At 55.8% G+C, this 21498-nt stretch overlaps 1 protein-coding gene across 3 annotated transcripts; it reads left to right on the forward strand.

Annotated features, from left to right (window-relative positions):
* The first annotated feature begins 11503 nt into the window (after positions 1 to 11503).
* NUDT8 (nudix hydrolase 8) lies at positions 11504 to 21326 on the forward strand. Of its 3 annotated transcripts, none has more exons than XM_038405848.1 (5): positions 11504 to 11647; positions 15076 to 15344; positions 16192 to 16324; positions 17394 to 17471; positions 20740 to 21326. In XM_038405848.1, exons 2-5 carry the CDS (start codon positions 15082 to 15084, stop codon positions 20959 to 20961), a joined length of 696 nt encoding a protein of 231 aa, XP_038261776.1. In that variant the 5' UTR covers positions 11504 to 11647; positions 15076 to 15081; the 3' UTR covers positions 20962 to 21326. The 3 variants fall into 3 exon arrangements, with proteins under 3 accessions (XP_038261776.1, XP_043372490.1, XP_043372491.1); XM_043516555.1 differs by lacking the exon at positions 11504 to 11647 and adding an exon at positions 12630 to 13747; XM_043516556.1 differs by lacking the exon at positions 11504 to 11647 and adding an exon at positions 14820 to 14988.
* Positions 21327 to 21498: the final 172 nt, after the last annotated feature.

Raw genomic sequence — 21498 nt, forward strand, 5'->3', positions numbered from 1 at the left:
TACTAAAATCAAGGGTATGTTTATTAACAACCAAAAATTTGAACCCAACTCGTTCTGTAGCTAGCAGTCCAGCCAATACAGATATTCAAGCAACAGAACAATACTTAATATTTTAATTTTACCTAAGGTTTTACCTTTGTTCCTTTTTTCTGCCTTTTCCCCTTCCCCCCCCACCATATTTTGCAGTTTAGAAGATTAGTGAGGGCGGGTTTGTTTTACCCTTTATCTGGCATAGCCTCATTTAAAAAAGATTCTGAACCTTACAACTTATTAATATTTTTAAAGGATACTAAATTAGATGCTCATATAGGACTAAAATACTTTCAACTGACTCTGTTCAAAATACATTATTAAAATAAGGGAATTACCATTGGTTTATGGGCAGCAAATTTGTAATGTCATTAAGCCAAATTTAGGTTAAAAGCAAATCGCTTCGCCTGTTTCCCCTTTTCACAAACACAGGCTAGGGAAGTCACTTCCCCTTTGTGTCTGCAGCAACATGTTGGCTACTGGCCAAGCAGTGTTAACTTTTGACTGGTTTCTGTCAACTTTGACTAAAGAACAGACACAGGCATTACAGCTTAAAGGCACAGTGGACAATTAATGCCTTAATATCCTTGACTTTAAATTATTTTCCATTATTATTATTAAGACGAGAGATTTTTATGAATCCTTTTAAAAGAGTATTTATTTCACACACATTTTACGTAAATATTTCTATCTCCACGACTGCTTGCCATTCCTCCTGCTGCTCCACCTCCCCTGATTTTTCCCCCCCTTTCTTACCTCCTCCCCGCATCCTTAATATACTTCAACACAAAAACTTGTTAGGCCATTTGTTTGTCTGGTCATACTCTGCTGACTCCATTTCTTCTTTATTTATCTATGGTTGTAGTATAAATAATAACTGATTTTAAGCCTTTTACACATTGCTCGGTGGAATCCTTCCCACAATTTTCTTAACTTTATTCTTAAATTTCTTAATTGGTTTCAACATACTTCATGTCCTTAAAATTCTTTAACACACTCGATTGTGTTTAAAATTCCTGGAGAGGGCTGGGGTTGTTCTCTCCCTCCCTGGGCTACTCATAGCTAAGGCTATGTTTTAGTCATGGGTATTTTTAGTAAAAGCCATGGACAAGTCACAGGCAGTAAACAAAAATTCATGGCCTGTGACCTGTCCGTGACTTGTACTATATACCCCGACTAAATCTTGGGGGGGAGGCAGCCCAGAGGGCACTGCGGGTGCTCGGGGAGGGGGTGTTAATCGGGCTGGCAGGCTCCCTACCTGGCTCCAGGCCTTCCTGGAAGTGGCAACATCCCTCCACTCCTAGGCAGAAGCGTGGCCAGGCAGTTGTGTGTGCTGCCTCCGCCCTGAGCATTGGCTCTGCAGCTCCCATTGGCCAGGAACCACAGCCAATGGGAGCTGCGGGGGAAATGGCTACGCCTCCGCCTAGGAGATGAGGGAGGGAAGTGTCGCCACTTCTGGGGAGCCCCCCTGAGGTAAGCACCACCCAGAGTGCTCACCCCCTCCCATGCCCCAACCCCCTTCCCCCTCCCACACCCAAACTCCTGCAGCTGCTGGGGGGCATGATAGCCAAGACTGCCCCAGCAGTGACCATTTCAACTGGCCAGGGGCTGCCTGAGCTGCTCAAGGATCACCTGGAATCTCTGGTGCCTGGCCAGGTGGGCGCTCTGCCAGAAATGCCCCTATGCCAGGCTCCAGCTGGTCTCCGGCATGGGTTCTCCAATGCCTGGCCACGTGCGGACTGCTGGAAACACCCCTGTGCCAGGTTCAGGGTTCTGGCCACTCTCTGGCATGGGTCCTCCAGTTCCTGGCCAAGTGGATGCTCTGCTGGAAGTCCCAGCTGCACGCAGGGCAGCGATGGGGCCATTCCCCAGTATAGACTCTCTGGTAGACTGCAAGGTGGGCACAGCAAGCGAAGCATTTGCCATGCTGGGCACTGGCAGACAGCCGCTCCCCTGTGTGCCGCCGCCAAGGCATCACCAGGTGGGAGCTGTGTCCGAAGCTGGCCCCTCAGTCCGGGCAGCAGCAGAACCACTCGCTGGCGTGCGAGCGCCCGTACAGCACCAGGTTGGAGAGATGACTGAAGCCCTGCCCACAGCATGGGCAAGGGAAGGGCTGGTGCTCCCCATGCATGCGCAGGTGCTGCACCAGGAGATAGCTCTGTCGGAAGCTTTTCCCACAGTCCGAGCACTGGTGGGGCCTCTCTGTGCCGGAGTCCACCCAGCACCCCAAGGGCGGGAGCTGTTGCTGCTCCACCAGAGGGAGATTCTCCGCATGGCTGTTTGTCACCGGCCTGTCACCCCCTGGAATGGGAAGAGAAGCCAGATGTGACTCAGACAGAACCCAAGGTTAGATTCCCAGCTCTGACCATGTCCCTCCCGTCCTGAGTTCTGTAGCTGGGACAGGACACTGCATGCATGCGTCACCACCTGCGCGTCCCACTGCCTCAGGCCTAGATGTTCAGAAGCGACATGTAATTTTGGGCACCTGACTGGAGACATCAATTCCAAGGCCAGCAGGGCCCATTGTGCCCATCCATGCAGCTCAGCTTCCTGCCTAACCCAGGCCAAGAATCTCCCGCAGTGATTCCTGCCTCGCACCGAGTAACTCCTGGCTGAGCTACAGCATAAAGTGCCTTCAAGAGGCCTAGCTTCTGAGAGCATAATGAGCATCTGCACCCTGAAAATCAACCCCCTTTAAAAACAAAACACAAACAAAAAAAACATTAGGGTTACAATAACACCAGCAAAGCACAAGAATTGAAGAACTGGCTGACTGGCAGATCTCAAGAAACAGTCAGCGGCGAATCGTTATCGAATGGAGGCGTTTCTAGTGGGGTTCCCCAGGGTGTGGTTCTAGGCCTGACGCTATTCAACATTTCAGCAATGATCTGGAAGTAAATATAAAATCACGGCTGATAACATTTGCGGATGACAACAAGACTGGTGGAGTGGTAAATAATGATGAGATCAGGGCTGTCACACAGCAGGATCTGGATGGCTTGGTATACTGGGCCCATTCAAACCAGATGCCTTTTAATACAGCCAAATGCATCGACATCCATCTAGGAATAAGAAATGCAGACCAAACCTACAAGATGGGCTGCAACCTGGAAAGCAATGACTCTGACAAGCTCTAAGGGTCGTGGTGGACAGACAACTTGAATGCAAGCGCCTATTGTGATGTGGCAAAAGTGCTGATGCAGTTGTGGGTGTATAAACAGGGGAGTAGTGAGTAGAAGAACCAAAGGCTGGAAGCTGAAGCCGGACAAATTCAAATCAGAAACGAAGCACACATTTCTAACAGCGAGGGTGACTGACCATTGGAACACTGCCCGGGCTCCCAGCCACCGAGACCAGTGCCCTGGCGTGCTGGACACTGCCTAGGCACCCAGTGAAAACCACTCTCTGCCCCTAGGATCTCTCACAATCTAAATAGGCATTAAAGAGGTGTAGCATCCCCTTTCCACCCCGTTACTTTTTAATGCCAATCTGCGTGAAGGTTTTGATGGACAGGTCTGGGTTCTTCTGGATTCTGCCACGCACTTAGCAGGCTGTATCTTCTTTATTTTTTCCTATGAATGTATTTGGCGGTGCCTCCACCCCCCCCCCTTCTTTCTGGGCAGCTTGGGAGGAAAATTCTAACCACAGGATAACCCCCACTTACTTGCCAGACAGTTTGAGACTCCCAAGAAATGACACAAATACATACAATATATTTAACATAGTAATTATATTAGACAGGAGACAAAGATAACGTAACAGGGTAAAACACTATTCTTAGGGTCACCGGTGCCCACATTGATAATACCCGTGACTTTTCCCAGTCACGTGACCTGATGTAACAAACATAAGAACAGTGTCCCGTTGGTACACGTACTTTGGTGGGGCCCTTGATGACCTATGACCACAATATCTTCTCTGCATGGTTTAGCAGTGTGGCTGACTGGGTTCAGTACAGCCCAAAGAACTCACAAGTGGGAGGAGGTGGTAAGTCCCTCCACAATTTTAATACGCAGCAGGTTATAAAATCCCCAAACCCTTACTCCCCGGCTTGAGGACACAGTTCAGGGAGTAGGGGGTTCCCAGAACAATTTCCCTGACTAACTAAAAGATGGTGCACTCACAAACTCCATGATTGATCCTCCTTAGGTTCAGAAATGACTCTGGACTCCCTCCGTCACTACAGAGGGGCTGATCTCTGCTCGCAGGGATCCTCTTCAGGCAGGAGTCAGCCTGCTTCTGGTCCCAGGATTTCCCCTCCCCACAAAGGGCTGGGGGACTCAAGGTGCAGATTACACAACTAAACTAAAATCCAGACGGTCGTCTCCGAGCCCAGCGTCCAGACACGCTTACAGCAGGCAGCAGCCCTGGACTAGCAGCCAGAGCAGAGCTGACCATGTGGTGACTGGTCTCACCGAGGGAGCTGGAGGGCGAACTCAGCCTGGCTGGGGAAACTTCCCAGCAAAACTCTACAAACTGGGAGTCATCAGTGGAGAGGGAAAAGCCCAGCTGAGGGCTCTTGCTGTCAGGTCCCTAGAAGCCAGTTCTCAGGGGGAACCCTGCATGCAGGCCTGGGACTCACCAGCTCCCCACACAGCCAGTGCTGCCCTTGCCCCGGCTGGCTCCAGACTGCCTCAAAAAATAGCTTCTCTGCTTTCCTGAGCCCCCTGGGAGGGGCTCTCACTCCCTATTGGTTGCCAGGCAGACTCTGAGTCTGCCTTAGCTCCCCCTCCTGACCAGGGACAGTGCGCTTCTCCCTGAGCTGCCCGCAGACAGAGCCCCAGGGATCTAGGTAATCTCCTTGCGGGTTACAGAGGCAAGGGATTATTTCCCCTGTTCTGCAGGGGTGGAGCCAATAATAGAACCCAGGAGTCCCGAGTCCCAGCCCCACACGCCAGACACCACTCCCACTGCCGCTGGACAGCAGCCCCTGTGGATAGGGCACCAGCTCTGCCTCCCCATCTCACAGCATGGTCAGCAAATCCTGGGGGACCTCCCTTGCTTTAACCCATTCCTCACCTGCATGGGCACCCATCAGGTTCCCCCAGGCTTCCACGCCGAGCAGCTCAAGGATCCAGCTATCATCCCCCACAACCATCCTCCAGGCAGCGGGATGGGAGCGACAACACAGCACAGTGCTGGACACAGGCTCTTACCACCAGCTGGAGCTGTGGGCACGTGGAGGGAGAAAGGGGCAGCAGGCAATCAGGAGTGCAGGGAGGGAGAAGAGTTTCACGCAAGTGGCTACATTACACCTGGGGGGACGCACGGCTCCCTGCATACAGGAGGGGGCGGGTGCAGACTTGTGGGTTTAGGCACCCCACATACTCAGGGCACAGACACACACCCCAGCTCTCTGGGTAAGGAGTCACTGATACCAGCTGGCAATAGCCCTTAGTAACCTGGCCAAACCAGAAGGCAGGGGGTCAAGGAACAGGGCAAGCACAGGCCTTCCCCATGGGGCAGCTCCTCCCACACACAGCAAGGGGGTGAGCCAAGGGAAGGAGCAGCATAGCAGCAGGAGAAAGCACAGAGAGAGATGGGGGGGCTCTGAGCAGGGGCTGACGGTCTATGGGGCCATGGAGGAGCCTGGGGAGACTAGTAAATGGGAGGGAACTAGGGGTCTGAACCACCACATCTCAGCAACTCTGGGGCACAGCTAGGGGCATCCTCCAAATCTTACCTGATCATGGGCCCAGCACCTCCACTAGATTATAAACTCACCTGCACCTAGGATTGTTTGGATCAAGCAGTGCCACTGCTGCATTTATGTATAGAGAGAGCCCCGCCCATGGGCCAGGTTATATCAATAAGGGGGTGGAGCCAAGGCCCATATACACACCTCTAACCAGGCAGGGCGTAAGTGGAGCAGTACACAAAGGCAGTATCTGGAGTATGCTGGAGCTGTCGGTCAGGTCGTGTTGCAGATTTCAGGTGCAAGCTTCTAGCGTACAAGTGTCAGGAATGGCACAAACTGGCTCGCAGAGCCCAAGCAGTGAGAAATGGAGTTTTGCAGGGAACCTAAAAAACATTCCCTCCTCTGCCCTTTTGGGCAGTTTCTTCAGTGGCTCGTCTCACATGTCTTTTCCATAGCCCTTTTGGGGGAAATTGAAACTGCTCTGGAATCTGCATTTGGCAACTTCCCTCTCAAATCAGGGATAAACAACCAACATCACACACACAAACATTCAAAAATCCTGTGCCTGTCCTTCTCCACGCACACACCTCATGATCTTGAAAAAATAATCCATGCTGGGTTGTATTTACCTTGGAGCATGTGATTACTCTGGTGAGTCGATTTCAATAAAACACTAAGCCACCACATGCAATAAGGCATAAATTGACCACGCTTATTGCCCAGTAGCCACTTCCCTGAACTAACAACAATGAATCTAGCTGTTCAGATTTTACCTCTTTTAGCTGCTGTTTATATCCCCCACTCCACTTTGCAAACATTATGGAGCATAAAGAAAAGGAGGACTTGTGGCACCTTAGAGACTAACAAATTTATTAGAGCATAAGCTTTCGTGAGCTACAGCTCACTTCATCGGATTTTTTTTTCCACCAAATGCATCCGATGAAGTGAACTGTAGCTCACGAAAGCTTATGCTCTAATAAATTTGTTAGTCTCTAAGGTGCCACAAGTACTCCTTTTCTTTTTGCGAATACAGACTAACACGGCTGCTACTCTGAAACCTGTCATTATGGAGCATGCGACAGGCTGCTATGACCACAGGAATATTTTCTTCATTTAGGTCTAACCTGTCATAAAGGCAGCACTAGTGTGCTTTTAATCTGCCAAAGGCACTTTCTACAGTCAGTCTGCTCAACTTATTGTTGAAGCTCTCGTTGCTGCTGTCCAGGTTTCCCGTGTAAGGCTTCATGAACCACGGAAGCAAGGGGTACACTGGGTCTCCCAGGATCACTATGGGCATTTCAATATTCCCTGCTGGACTCTTCTGGTCTGGAAAGAAAGGCCCTGCTTGGAGCTTTCTGTACAGGCCAGTGTTCCTGAAGATGTGTGTATCATGCACCTTCCCAAACCACACTGCATTGATGTCAGTGAAATGCTCATAGTGAGCTACAAACGCCTACAATACCATAGAGAAGTATCCCTTTCTATTGATATACTCCATCGCAAGATGGTCTGTGGACCAAAACTGAATTTGCCTGCCATCTTTCACCCCGCCATAGTTAGGGAATCCCATTTCATAAAATCATAGAATCATAGGCCTGGAAGGGAACTTGAGAGGTGATCTAGTCCAGTCCCCTGCACTCATGGGCAGGACTAAATATTACCTAGACCTTCTGCAAAGCCATCCAATATTTCATGCACATTGCCAAGAGTCACAGTCCTTCATAGCAGGATGTAATTAATGGCCCTGCACACTTGTGATACCGCAGCCCAGGTGGTCAACTTCCCAACCCTAAACTGATTCGTGACCAACCGGTAGCAGTCTGGAGTTGCCAGCTTCCACACAGCAATCACCATGTGCTTCACCACCGAAAGGGGAGCTGGCATAGCCCAGAAGAGAGGGCTTGAGTGCCTGAAAGACTGGTGGCGTTAGGGGGCTGACACCCACCTACCACAGGCAAGACTCCCTCTCACCTGGGGGGGAGGGGGTAACGGTATGACTCAGACTCTTGGATACCCCAAGAACTGCCACAGCAGGGTTCTTGGGGGAGTGTCAGGGCCCATAACATCAGCAGTCTGACCTAGGGGCTGGAGCCCAGAGTAGTCAGGGTCATAGTCAGGAGTCATGCCAAGGGTCCCAGCCTGTCAGTAACTGGAGTTAGGGTGATGAAGCAGGGACAAGGAGCAGGAGCCAGTCCAGAAGGCAGGAACTTGTTCTCAGGGGTCTGCTGAGCCCAGCAGCAGCTGGTCAGAGGAGGGATTTGGCAGGAGCCGGATGCCATTTGCCCAGAGGGTTTGTGGCAAGTCAGCTGCACCTGCTGAGTCAGTGGGAGCAGGCCCTGGCTGTGGGGGATCAGTCACCATTTCCATGCTGGGCCTTGCAATGGGTGGCACAGGCTTGAGAGCTGCAAGGTCTCATCAAGAAGGGGTGGGGTTTCTACAAGGTGGGGCTCCTGCAAGAACAGTTTGCAGGGGGAAGAGGAGTCCCAGGATGGGATTCCCAGAGGGCAGGCAGCTGGGTTCTGGGGGGAGGTGAGGGGGCTCCCAGGGGTGGGGTTTGTTGGGATTCCCAGAGGCAAAGCAGCAGGAATGGGGGGTGAGGGGGCTCTGGAGCGTTTGGGGGGAGGGCTTTGGGGGTGGGATTTCCAGAGGCCAGGCAGCAGGGCTGGGGGAGGTGAGAAGGCTCTGGGGGAGGGGTTTGGAGATGGGATTCCCAGAAGCCAAGCAGCAGGGTTGGGGGGTGAGGGGACACTAGGGAGTTTGAGGGGAGAGGTTTGGGGGTGGGATTCCCAGAGGGCAGGCTGCAGGGGGTGAGGGGGGAGAGGTTTGGGAGTGGGATTCCCAGAGGGCAAGCTGGGGGGGGTGAGGGGGCTCTGGGGGGGTTTGTGGGGAGAGGTTTGGGGTGGGATTCCCAGAGGGCAGGCTGGGGGGGAGGGGGCTCTGGGGGGTTTGTGGGGGAGGGTTTTGGGGTGGGATTCCCAGAGGGCAGGCTGGGGGAGGGTGAGGGGGGTCTGGGGGGTTTGTGGGGAGGGGTTTGGGGGTGGTATTCCCAGAGGGCAGGCTGGGGGGGAGGGGGCTCTGGGGGGTTTCTGTGGGGGGTTTGGAGGTGGGATTCCCAGAGGGCAGGCTGGGGGGGTGAGGGGGCTCTGGGGGGTTTGTGGGGAGGGGTTTGGGGGTGGGATTCCCAGAGGGCAGGCTGGGGGGGTGAGGGTGCTCTGGGGGGTTTGTGGGGAGAGGTTTGGGGGTAGGATTCCCAGATGGCAGGCTGAGGGGGAGGGGGGTCTGGTGGGTTTGTGGGGGGGGGGTTGGAGGTGGGATTCCCAGAGGACAGGCTGGGGGGGAGGGGGCTCTGGCGGGTTTGTGGGAGGGGTTTGGGGGTGGGATTCCCAGAGGGCAGCAAGAGGGCTGAGGGGGCTCTGGGAGGAGTTTGGGTGTAGGATTCCAGAGGACAGGCAGCACGGTTGGGGGTGAGGGGGCTCTGGGGGGTTTGTGGGGAGAGGTTTGGGGGTGGGATTCCCAGAGGGCAGGCTGGGGGGGATGGGACTCTGGGGGGTTTGTTGGGGGGGTTTGGAGGTGGGATTCCCATAGGGCAGGCTGGGGGGGAGGGGGCTCTGGGAGGTTTCCGGGGAGGGGTTTGGGGGTGGGATTCCCAGAAGGCAGGCTGGGGGGGAGGGGGCTCTGGGGCGTTTGTGGGGAGGGGTTTGTGGGTGGGATTCCCAGAGGGCAGGTTGGGGGGTAGGGGGCTCTGGGGGGTTTGTTGGCGGGATTCCCAGAGGGCAGGCTGGGGGGGAGTGAGGGGGCTCTGGGGGGTTTGTGGGGAGGGGTTTGGGGGTGGGATTCCCAGAGGGCAGGCTGGGGGGGAGGGGGCTCTGGCGGGTTTGTGGGAGGGGTTTGGGGGTGGGATTCCCAGAGGGCAGCAAGAGGGCTGAGGGGGCTCTGGGGAGGAGTTTGGGTGTAGGATTCCCAGAGGACAGGCAGCACGGTTGGGGGGTGAGGGGGCTCTGGGGGGTTTGTGGGGAGAGGTTTGGGGGTGGGATTCCCAGAGGGCAGGCTGGGGGGGATGGGACTCTGGGGGGTTTGTTGGGGGGGTTTGGAGGTGGGATTCCCATAGGGCAGGCTGGGGGGGAGGGGGCTCTGGGGCGTTTGTGGGGAGGGGTTTGTGGGTGGGATTCCCAGAGGGCAGGTTGGGGGGTAGGGGGCTCTGGGGGGTTTGTTGGCGGGATTCCCAGAGGGCAGGCTGGGGGGGAGTGAGGGGGCTCTGGGGGGTTTGTGGGGAGGGGTTTGGGGGTGGGATTCCCAGAGGGCAGGCTGGGGGGGAGTGAGGGGGCTCTGGGGGGTTTGTGGGGGGGGGGTTGGAGGTGGGATTCCCAGAGGGCAGGCTGGGGGGGAGGGGACTCTGGGGGTTTTGTTGGGGGGTTTTGGAGGTGGGATTCTAAGAGGGCAGGCTGGGGGGGGGTTAGGGGGCTCTGGGGGGTTTGTGGGGAGGGGTTTGGAGGTGGGATTCCCGGAGGGCAGGCTGGGGGGGAGGGGGCTCTGGGGGGTTTGTGGGGAGGGTTTTGGGGTGGGATTTCCAGAGGGCGGGCTGGGGGGAGGGGGCTCTGGGGGTTTGTGGGGAGGGGTTTGGGGGTGGGATTCCCAGAGGGCAGGCTGGGGGGAGGGGGCTCTCGGGGGGTTGTGGGGGAGGGTTTGGGGGTGGGATTCCCAGAGGGCAGGCTGGGGGGGGGGTTTGTGGGGAGGGGTTTGGGGTGGGATTCCCAGAGGGCAGGCTTGGGGGGAGGAGGCTCTGGGGGGGGTTGTGGGGGAGGGTTTGGGGGTGGGATTACCAGAGGGCAGGCTGCGGGGGTGAGGGGGCTCTGGGGGGTTTGTGGGGAGGGGTTTGGGGGTGGGATTCCTAGAGGGCAGGCTTGGGGGGAGGGTTTGGGGGTGGGATTCCCAGAGGGCAGGCTGGGGGGGGTGAGGGGGCTCTGGGGGGGAGGGTTTGGGGGTGGGATCTCCAGAGGGCAGGTTGTGGGGGAGGGTTTTGGGGTGGGATTCCCAGAGGGCAGGCTGGGGGGGAGCGGGCTCTGGGGGAGTTGGGGGGAAGGGTTTGGGGGTGGGATTCCCAGGGGGCAGGATTCCCAGGGGGCAGGCTGGGGGGAGGGGGCTCTCGGGGGGTTGTGGGGGAGGGTTTGGGGGTGGGATTCCCAGGGGGCAGGCTGGGGGGAGGGGGCTCTCGGGGGGGTTGTGGGGGAGGGTTTGGGGGTGGGATTCCCAGAGGGCAGGCTGGGGGGGAGGGTGCTCTGGGGGGTTTGTGGGGAGGGGTTTGGGGGTGGGATTTCCAGAGGGCAGGCTGGGGGGGAGGAGGCTCTCGGGGGGGGTTGTGGGGGAGGGTTTGGGGGTGGGATTCCCAGGGGGCAGGCTGGGGGGGAGGGGGCTCTGGGGGAGTTGGGGGGGTGGGTTTGGTGGTGGGATGCTGGGGGGAGGGGGCTCTCGGGGGGTTGTGGGGGAGGGTTTGGGGGTGGGATTCCCAGAGGCTGGTTGTGGGGGTCCTCTGGAAAGGGGGGGCTCTAAATCGTCAGGTGCTTCAGGGCTCGGTCACTGCCCCCAGACCCCCTCCCCCCACAACCCCGCCAGGAATCAGCCATCGCCAAGCCCAGAGGGCGGGGCCAGCAAGGGGGCGTGTCTCCGCCTCTGCTCGCCCTCCCGTCATCTGATTGGCTTAAGCGGCGGGAGGCGTGGTCTTCTGCCGCCATGTTTCTCTCGGGCGGAAGTCGACGGGGGATGTCTGTTAAGGGGCGGCGAGGCTGGCGGAGGGGCCATCTTTGTTGAGGGCAACGGGCGCGGTTTGACCCCGCGTTGTCCGAGGAGCTGCCTGGTGAGACGCGGCCGTGTGGGCGGCGGGGGCCTGGTGACGGGCTGTGCGCGGCCAGGGACATCCCAGAGCATGTGGGACCAGACACTGCCGCGCTAGCCCCTGGGAGTTGGGGCCGGGGGTGCACAGAGGTAGTGGGGGGTGCATGGAGGTAGTAGGGGGTGCAGAAGATAGTGGGGGGTGCATGGAGGGGGATGCAGAGAGGTAGTGGGGGGTGCATGGAGGGGGGTGCAGAGAGATGGAGGGGGGTGCAGAGAGGTAGTGGGGGGTGCATGGAGGGGGATGCAGAGAGGTAGTGGGGGTTGCAGAGAGGTGGAGCGAGGTGCATGGAGGGGGGTGCAGAGGAATAGTGGGGGTGCAGAGAGATGGAGAGGGGTGCATGGGCTGTATACACTGTTGCCTTGGCTCCCTCCAAGAGAAAGGGAAAGGTCAGAGTCTGGGCCTGGCCTGCCCTACCCTGCTGGGTGTGGAGAATTCCCTATGTGCCTTCTGCAAACTCGTCACAGGACTCGCAGCTGCGGAAGCCTGTTGGCTCCTGTTGGTCGGGAGCTGCCCAGCCCAGGCCTCTGTCCCTTGGCCAGAGTGGCTGGAGTGTGGCCGCTGCACCTGGACTCAGTGTACACGGTGACTCCAAGTCCAAAAGTTTCAGCACGAGCGAAAGGTGGAAAAAACACTCGACCCAATTCATGGCTATTGTGAAAAAGTTTGCGGAGGTGGCAAAGAGAGGCAGAGCTACAGAAATTGCAAAGAACAAGCAAGTGGGACAACTGAGATCTCAGGCGGGAACCTTTTTGCTGAATGCTGTGGAAAGAAGAAGACACCCAGAACTGACTGATTTTGGCTAAACATCTGTGAGCGTTAGACTCGGACTCTGAGGATGAAGGTACCAATATTACTGCATTGCCAAGTACGCCAGAAGGAAGCTGGATCCAGGTCAGCCAAAGACAACGAGCAGGAAGTATCATGTTGTTTTCAATCACAAATGGTTTTGTAACAAAAACAACTCCAGAGCTGAAACAAAAGAGAGAAATCCATCCGATGAAGTGAGCTGTAGCTCACGAAAGCTTATGCTCAAATAAATTTGTTAGTCTCTAAGGTGCCACAAGTTCTCCTTTTCTTATTTTTTTTATAGCTGTAATATTCCCTTTTCTGTTATTGAGCATCCAACTTTTCAAGCAATGATCAGCTGCCTACGGCCAAGCTAACAAGCACCCAGTCAAAAGCAGGTTCCAGGTGAACAGTGAAATGCAGTTAGTGATGGCTTGAGGGGTGGAAGCATGCAATAAATTACATGGAAAAGCAGTTACGTTATGGCTGGCATAATGTGCACAACCAGTGATTGCTCACTGTGTGCAAATAGGGAAGACTGCTTCATGTGTCAGTGGTTGATACGGTATGCAATAAGAAGCCTGGACAGTACTATGCTACACTGACAAGAGAAGCCAAGGCATTAGCAAATGAACTGTACAGTTGCATTGTGAAGAGCGACGTGACAGAAAATAAGAAAAAGATGGAAAAAATGATTGATTTGGAAGACAATGGATGGGCATCATATTGGCTCAATCTTCTTGGACAAGAATGTACACTAAGTGCTTTGATGAAACGTAGATTGCCAAAATATTTTTGTAAATTGCTGTCAGCCTGGAGTTGATTAAAAGAATGCCAAATCCCCAGTAACACGATGGAACAATCAAATAACATGCCTGGAAACATATGTTAAAAATTGGCCACATTATCTCAGGATTGTGAGAACTCATGAGGCAGAATTTGAAGATAGAGCAATCAGTATAATTAATACTCAAGGAATTTACCAAGAAGCAAAGAAGTTGATCACTCAATTGAAACCAGCTGCGGTGGCACTTGACACACTCCCAAGGGACACACATCAGCAGTTGCTGTTACATGTGAAGTATGGTTGGATCTGCAGATAAATGAAGATCTTGCACCACATAAAGCAAAAGTACAAAAGAGATGTCATGAGGCAATTACTCCTGTACACATGTTGATCAACCTCCTTCATCCAAAATACTCGGGAAAGAAACCGTCAGCTGAACAAGAATATATTGCAAAGCAGTGGATGCTTGGCAAAAATCTGAATGCTGTGCTATATTTACTTGCATTTAAAGCAGAAGAATCTCTGGATTCAAAAATCTACGTTTTCATCCACTATGAAGAAAAAGGATGGAAAAATCTGAAGGATGCTGATAGTCCATCTAATTTCATAAAAACTGGTGATGCAGTTGTATCAGTGCTCAGCAAGTGCAGCAAGCATAGAACGAATCTTTTAAACTTTGGATACATCCATTCATAACTGAGGAATAGGCTCGGTCTGCTGCTGCAGAATGCTGCATGGCCAGATGGACCCAGGCTGGTAGCCTGCAACGCTGCATGCTTCTGATTGCGTAATGCATCAAGGCAGGCTGGTAGCCTGCACCTCTGCATTACTGTCATTTTCATATCCTCAGATGGTTTTGATTATTTGTATAATATTGAAAATGAGTCATGACCTGTATGATTTCCTTGAGGAAAATACCAAACCAAACTGGACACAGGCATTCCGACGTTCCTAATTACATATATTTGTATTATGCCCTGTGCATAATTTTTTACTTTTTATTTGTACAACCCTAAATTAATCACTGAATCTACTGCCTTATAGAACCACATTTTCAATATGTAACTAAAGTGGTGTGCATTACTGAAACAGTTTTTAAAAGGCCTTAAATTGGGAATAACTAGTTTTTCCCAGGGTAGTAAAAACCATGATTTTACCTGGTAAAAAAACCACCTCTGTTAAATACCATGCTATCCTGTGTTCATGGGGGTGCAGGAAGGGATGGGTGAGTGTACATAGCAGTGATGGGAGGAGAGATGGGTGAGAGTGCATGGGGATGAGTAGGTGGAGGGGTGGGTGTTCGTAGGGGTGGCATAGTGGTGATGGAGGGGATGGGCTCGTGGTGGATGAGTGTAGCAATGGGGGGTGGCATGGCAATGGGTGAGTGGAAGCGTGGGGGGGGTGAGGATGAGGGTAGAGGTGCATGGTGGTGGAGGGGATGGGTGAGTGGGCATGGTGGTGGATGGGTTCTGCTAGGGCTGCTGTGAGATGGAATCCAAGCCTTTGTGCTCTGGATCCCTGGGGTATTTCAAACACCTGGAGCCTGAACAGAGTCCAGCTACTGCCCAATCTCAGGGTCCCTAGGCACACACCCAGAGCACAGACCTACTATCTGGCACCCCCCTGTGAGTGTTGGAACCCACTGTCCAGCCACGTACCCACTCCAGGCTCCACAGTACTTGAACTCATCTGCCACAGATCCACAGGATCGGTGCTAGGCCCCAGTTTTTAAACAGTGCTTGGAACCCTTCAGTGCACCAGGCATCCAGAGGGTCCCATTCTTCCATCAGGGCAGGCCACCCAGCCTCACTGCCACCGAGATGGAGCCTCTGGCCTCCAGCCCCCTTGCTCCACCCAGTGAGCTCTTCCCTGTGAGGTGACGTGGCCGTGGCTCGGTGAAGGGCAGCTGCCCTCAGTTGTGCTGTCCTCTTGCTCTCTCCGCAGGGTGTGATGTTCCCTGCCTTGCACCATCTCCGCCTGGGCGCCCGCCCCACACCTGCTGCCAGGAGGGCAGGCGGCTCTGCACGGGGGTACCTGTCCCGGGAGAATGAGCAGCGATGCCGAGGGCTGCTGGAGGCCTCCACCAGACGCTACCGGAAGGAGGCGGTGGCAGCAGCTGTGCTGGTGACATTGTGTTCTGTGGGCGGGTACCCTGCGCTACTGTACACGCTGCGCTCCAGCACGCTGACGGGCCAGCACAAGGGAGATGTCAGGTACCACAGCCCTCGACTCGCTGAGTGCCCTGCAGCCCTGCTCCCCAAGCCTACCTTCACTGCGTGCACAGCTCTGCCGGTGCTCCTCAATCCCAGCCTGCGCCACCTGCTATCCCAGCCCTGGGCTCTCCCCAGAGCTCTGCCGGTGCCCCTCAATCCTGAGCCCCGGCTATCCCAGCCTTGGGCTACCCCCATCCCACAGCTCTGCCTCCACTGCACACACAGCTCTGCCGTTGCCCCTCAATCCCAGCCTGCACCCCCTGCTATCCCAGCTTTGGGCTACCCTCTTCCCACAGCTCTGCTTGTGCCCCTCAATCCCAACCCACAGCCCCGGCTATCCCAGCCCTGGGCTCCCCGCACCCCTCCACAGCTGTGCTGGTCCCCCTCAATCCCAGCCTGCACCGCCTGCTATCCCAGCCTTGGGCTCCCTCCCACCCCCATCGACAACCCTACGGGTGCCCCTGAATCCCAACCTAAATCCCCCTGTTATCTTAGCTCAGAGCTACCCCACACAGCTCTACCAGTGCCCCTCAATCCTGACCCACAGCCCCATTATCTCAGCCCAGGGCTCCCCACCTCCCAGTGCAACTCAGTCCCATCTCACAGCCCCCTGCTATCCCAGCCCTGGGCTCTCCTCACGCCCAGCTCTGCCGGTGCCTCTCCACCTCTCTGTTGTTTCAATAGTTAATGGAAGCTCTTCTCTGCGGTGCTGTGATAAGTCTATGCCCCTTTGGCCAGTTCCTGAGCATCCGGTGCCAGGGTGGAAGATGCCCCTCCTGCCTGCCACAGTGCCTGAGGCAATGGGTCCTGCCTCCCCTCTAACGAGACTCTGGTTTTCTTGTTGCAGTTTCCCGGGCGGCAAACGTGACAGCTCCGACCAGGATGTAATTGCCACAGCGCTGAGGGAGACTCAGGAAGAGCTGGGCTTGCACTTGGGGGCTGAGAGCGTCTGGGGGGTCATGAGACCCATACTCACTGGGGTAACACCACTCTGCTCCCCTAGCAGTGTTAGGGAATCTCTGGGGCAGGGCAGTGTGAGAGAAGGGGGGGGGAGTCTCTCTGGGGCAGGGTCCCATGGGCAGGGCAGTGTGAGGGAAGGGGGGGGGTCTCTGGGGCAGGGTCCCATGGGCAGGGCAGTGTGAGGGAAGGGGGGGGGTCTCTGGGGCAGGGTCCCATGGGCAGGGCAGTGTGAAGGAAGGGGGGGGGGGTCTCTGGGGCAGGGTCCCATAGGCAGGACAGTGTGAGGGAAGGGGGGGTCCTCTGGGGCAGAGTCCTGGGGGGGATCACTTTGGGGCAGGGTGAATTTTTCTGGGGTGGGATCATGTGGGAGGAGCAGCATGAAGGGTGGGGTGTTGCTCTGAAGCAGGGTCCCATGGGGGGCAGCCATGTGAGTTGGGGTCCTCCTGAGGCTGGGGTCCACTGCGTGTGGCAATCTGAGGGGAGGTGTATGAGGTGGGAGGGGTCGTTTGGGGTGTGTGTACTGCGCGACAGGGAAGGGTCCTATGGGGGGGGATGCACTGTAAGGTGGGGATGTCCCATTGGGAGTCTCTCTCTGAGGTGGGGTGTGTCCCGGGGTGGGGGTGCTGTGAGGTAGTGGGCCATAGGGGTGGTCTCAGAGGAGGGAGATGAAGGGGGAGATGCTAAGGTGGAAGGCTGGGTGGGGGGGAATCCGTCTGAGGCAGGGTGAGTCCCATGGTGTGGGGGTGGTGAGGCAGAGAGGCTATCAGAGGGGGCCCTCTCTGAGGAGAGGGAGATTCTGGGGGACAGTGCTGTCAGGAGGAGGGTCCATGGGGGGGTCTCTCTGAGGAGGAGGGTGGCACTGCGAGGTGGAGGGTCCATGGGGGCTCTCCCAGTAGGGGTGGGTTCTGTTGCAGTAGTGTTGTGAGGCCAAGGGGTCTCTTAGGGAGGATTCCAGGGGGGCGGTGCTGCAAGGTGGAGGTGGGTCCCGTGGGCAGGGGGTACCTCTGTGAGGCAAAGGTGGGTCCCGGGATTGGGAGAGGTTCCTAGGGAAGCCAGTGTCAGTGAGGTCTCACTCTAGTTTCCTTCCAGAGGGGACTGACTGTTGCTCCCGTTCTGGCACATCTGGGCCCCTTGGAGTGTGTGTGTCTGAGCCCCAACCCACAAGAGGTGAGCCCCACGCATACCCCACCCCGCCATGGCTGTGCCGCTTGCGGCTGCCCTTAGCACGTGCAGGGCCCCCCCACATCCTTCAGATCCCTGGCCAAAGGGTGGCAACCAGGCTGGTTAGCGTGCTGGCCTCAGCAGACCCCCTGGCCTATGGGCAGCTTTGTCCAGTGTCACTGTGGACCTGGCTGCCTGCATCAGGCTCCCCCTACCTGGAGTGACTCATGGTCTGGCCAGAGTGGACCTTCCCAATCACCCTGGATGAGTTCCTGCCCCAATCCAGCAACCCAAGACCACCCCAGTGCCCCTTGCTGGGGGACCCCTCCCCTGCCCAGCAGCTCCCCTCCTGCAGCAACTGGAGTCCCCCACCTAGCAACCCACTCGGGCAGTGGTGTCCTGGCTTGGGGGAGAGCCCATCTCCTGCAGAGACCATGAGGCCTGCTGGTCTACACTTAAAGTTTAGGGTGACCCAGCTACAGCTCTCAGGGGTGTGAAGAATTCTCCACCTGCCCCGAGCGCTACAGCTGCACCAGACTAGCTCCTGGAGCGGACAGGGCTAGGTCGACAGAAGAACGCTTCAGAGGACCTAGCTGCTCCTTCTGAGAGGTGCAGTTCCAGCAGCGATGGAAAAATCCCTTCCATCCTTGTAGGAAGCGTCTTCGCTTCAGCAGCGTAGCTGCAGCACCCTTACCGTAGATGTGGCCTGAGAGTTCGAGGAAGAATGATGGGGAATCCGCCCTGCCTGGGCACCTTGTTCCAAGCATTATTTTCTCTCCCTATTAGCCATTTGTGCCTTATTTCTAGTCTGACCCCAGCCCTGGGTCTGAAGTTACAGAGTCACCTGCTCTCAGAAATGCCCTCCTTTGGCGATCCTTATGCACCAGACTAAGTCACCTCTTCATCTTCTGTGACTGTGGGATTTGTTTGTAGTATGTCTATGAATGCTATGGTTTCAGAGTAGCAGCCGTGTTAGTCTGTATTCGCAAAAAGAAAAGGAGTACTTGTGGCACCTTAGAGACTAACAAATTTATTAGAGCATAAGCTTTCGTGAGCTACAGCTCACTTCATCGGATGCATCCGATGAAATCCGATGAAAGCTTATGCTCTAATAAATTTGTTAGTCTCTAAGGTGCCACAAGTACTCCTTTTCTTTTTATGAATGCTATGTGCGCCTCACTTCCTCCCCTACATACTTTGCAGCGCTACCCAGTGGTGGAAAATTTTAAATGGGAGATTGCATTGAGAAGGTGCGTTTCCAGTGAGGTCCTATGGGAAATGGTCCTTGGCCCTATGCTATTTAACATTTTTGTCAATGACCTGGAAGAAAACACAGAATCATCACTGATAAAGTTTGAAGCTGACACAAAAATCAGGGAGTGGTAAATAATGAAGAGGGCAGGATCACAGATACCACATGATCTGGAACACTGGGGAAACTGGGCACAAGCAAACTAGGTATTTGAATATGGGTAAACGTATACATCTCTGAAAAGAGTTAAATTTGCTTCTGGGGCAGCACAGGAGCCATGAGGTGTGGGTGGCGTTTTGCTGTGTGGGGCGCAGTGAACAAGGAATGGGCTAGAACCTGCTGAAACCAAGCCATATCAATGCCTAAGCCAAAAAAGACAATAGGAAGCCACAGTGACAAGAACATGCACACATAGCAAGCAGGAGACATGAGGAAGGAGGTTCCCCCCATCTCACGGCAGGAAAGCAGAGCCAAGGCCAGCTTGAGAACCAATGACAGAGAGACCGGGAAGGGATAGGAGAGGGCATTTGAGAGAGACAGCATGCTCATGTGAGACTGAGAATGGGACAGACGGAGCCTGAAACGGAGGCCAAGCAGCTTGGCTGGTAGATGGCACTGGCTTGGCCAGGTGGACAGTGTCTTAACCTTTATTTCTCTCTGCTGCCCTAAGACCCTCCCCAGACTGGTTACAGGTGATTAATAAACCCTGCTGTGTGTGGGAAAGGCTGCCTGGTGTCACTGCAAACACTGGCTGGGGTGCATTAGTCCCCAAAGAGTGTATAAGTCTCTGAGCAGGGGTCTGGCTCAGTGGGATGCACTGGGCAGAGCTCATGGGGTGGAGCAGGAGGGATGGAACCTAGTGGCTTGCTCTCAGAGGCAGCGAGGCTGCATGGCCTGCCCTGGAGGAAGAGTGGGACTCCTTGGGGGGTTGGCCCACTGAAAGGCTCCTCTAAGCAACTCTCAAAGCTGGGTTGCACCACTGATCCCATGGATGCATGACACCTCCTGGACAGAGCCATGAGATGGTATTCCCTGGGCAGGGCCAATCCCAGCACTGAATGTGGTAACCAGTGGTGAGCCCTCCCCCACCCACATGCACACAGCTGCTCCCCCTCCCCTGCTTGTTGTCTCCACTTGTACACCAAGGACTGCATTCACCTCTCAGCCACCAGGACCCCTGGGGGCTAATCAGGGGCCCAGCTTGCCAAGGACAGCCCTACCCTTCAGCCTGATCTGCAGGCTCCATTCCCAGCCACAGGAGCTGGCACTAGGCAGGATGGAAGGGGCTAGGTTTACCCAGGGGCCAGGTCTGATGCATCCCTGCCACCTTTGGGGATGTCTATGCTGCATTTTAGCTGGTAGCGAGCCTAGGTCTACAGCTCTGGGCTTGTGCTGGAGCTCTGAAAACAGCCGTGTAGGTGTGCGGGTTCAAGGCCTGAAGCCTGGGCAGGGGGGTGGGCTCTGAAGCTCCAGCCCAATCCACAACATCTATATGGCTCTGAGGCTCACTACCACGGTTTTAAGAGGATAGAGGTCACCTTTGTGCCACCTGCCTGTTTTGCCAGCAGCCCTCCCTCATAAAGCTGAACAGCATGGGGCTGAGCACAGTTCCTAGAGGCCACCTGAAAAGGCTTCCATCAGCTCCAGAGGGGAACGGCCCAGTGGGGAGCTCCCAGGGGGACGGGATGAGCCCTGCCCAGCCTGCAGCTCCTGGGGGGTGGGGAGGAGGAGGACAGGGACAGCAAGATGCTCTCATGCTGCAGCAGTAACTGTGCTCGAGAATATATTCCCCTAGTGGGGAGGGAGGCTTGTCAAGGAGGGAGCTGCCATGGTCCCAGCTGCTCCTCTCCCAGGCCCTAGTCTACTGTAGGGGGTACTGTGTGCTAGGGCCATGGAATACAGCCCCCCATAGGGCTCTTGGGTGTGCTGCTTCCCTAGCCCAGCCCAGGGCCAGGCATGGATAAGGGGACCCTGCCGGGCAGCGCCACACCAACGTGCTCTTTTGTCTCTCTTCGCCCCCAGGTCGAGGATGTTTTCACCATCCCCCTGTCTCACCTGCTGCAGGCCCAGAACCACGGTTACACCCACTTCTGCCATCAGGGTCGCTACAGCCACACGCTGCCCGTCTTCCTCAACAGCCACTACCGGGTGTGGGGGCTGACGGCCATCATCACGGACCTCACGCTGGACCTGCTGGCGCCCAGCGCCTACCGCCGGAGAACACACCCACCCGGCACCCGCTGAGCCCCCAGCCCACCTGTGCTATGGACTGCCCCAGCCCCGCAGCATGGAGAGAGCCAGCTGGCCAGTCTGGGTGAGGTCTCTCTGGAGGCAGAGACAGCCAGCGGGGCAGGCTGGGCAAATGTCCCTTCACCTCAAGGGCAGAAAGAACAAGGGGAGCAGGCTGGGCATACCTGGCCCAGGAGTGTGGGACCAGGTGACCGCAGGAGGGGGTGACCCCAGGAGGGAATCCCCAGCCCCTGATAATGCTGCGGGGGAGAAGAGTTACATGGTGTCAGGAGGGGGGATACTGGTGAGACCTATGTGAGCTGTGATGCTGGAGCCTGCTGTATTTCATGTGGGGCCTACGCATAAACAAACCTCCCAGAGTTCAGTGTGCCACCTCTGTGCTAGGGGTGGGGGAGCAGTGGCCCGGGGCCAAGTGCTGCCCCCTGCTGGGCCTCAGCTCCTGCCCCTAGGGGAAACACCAACAGGAACTCATGAACAGCCCCACCCTTTACCCCACCCCTGCCAGCAACGGGGACTGGAGGAACCCCTGGT

The sequence above is a fragment of the Dermochelys coriacea genome, chromosome 6 (assembly GCF_009764565.3).
Source record: "Dermochelys coriacea isolate rDerCor1 chromosome 6, rDerCor1.pri.v4, whole genome shotgun sequence".
NCBI classification, from domain to species: Eukaryota; Metazoa; Chordata; order Testudines; family Dermochelyidae; genus Dermochelys; species Dermochelys coriacea.

Coding starts and splice junctions, on each gene's coding strand:
- NUDT8 (XM_038405848.1), top strand. CDS start 15,082: ATGTTCCCTGCCTTGCACCATCTCCGCCTGGGCGCCCGCCCCACACCT. Junction 15,345..16,191: donor CAGCACAAGGGAGATGTCAG/GTACCACAGCCC, acceptor TTCTTGTTGCAG/TTTCCCGGGCGGCAAACGTG. Junction 17,472..20,739: donor TGAGCCCCAACCCACAAGAG/GTGAGCCCCACG, acceptor CTTCGCCCCCAG/GTCGAGGATGTTTTCACCAT.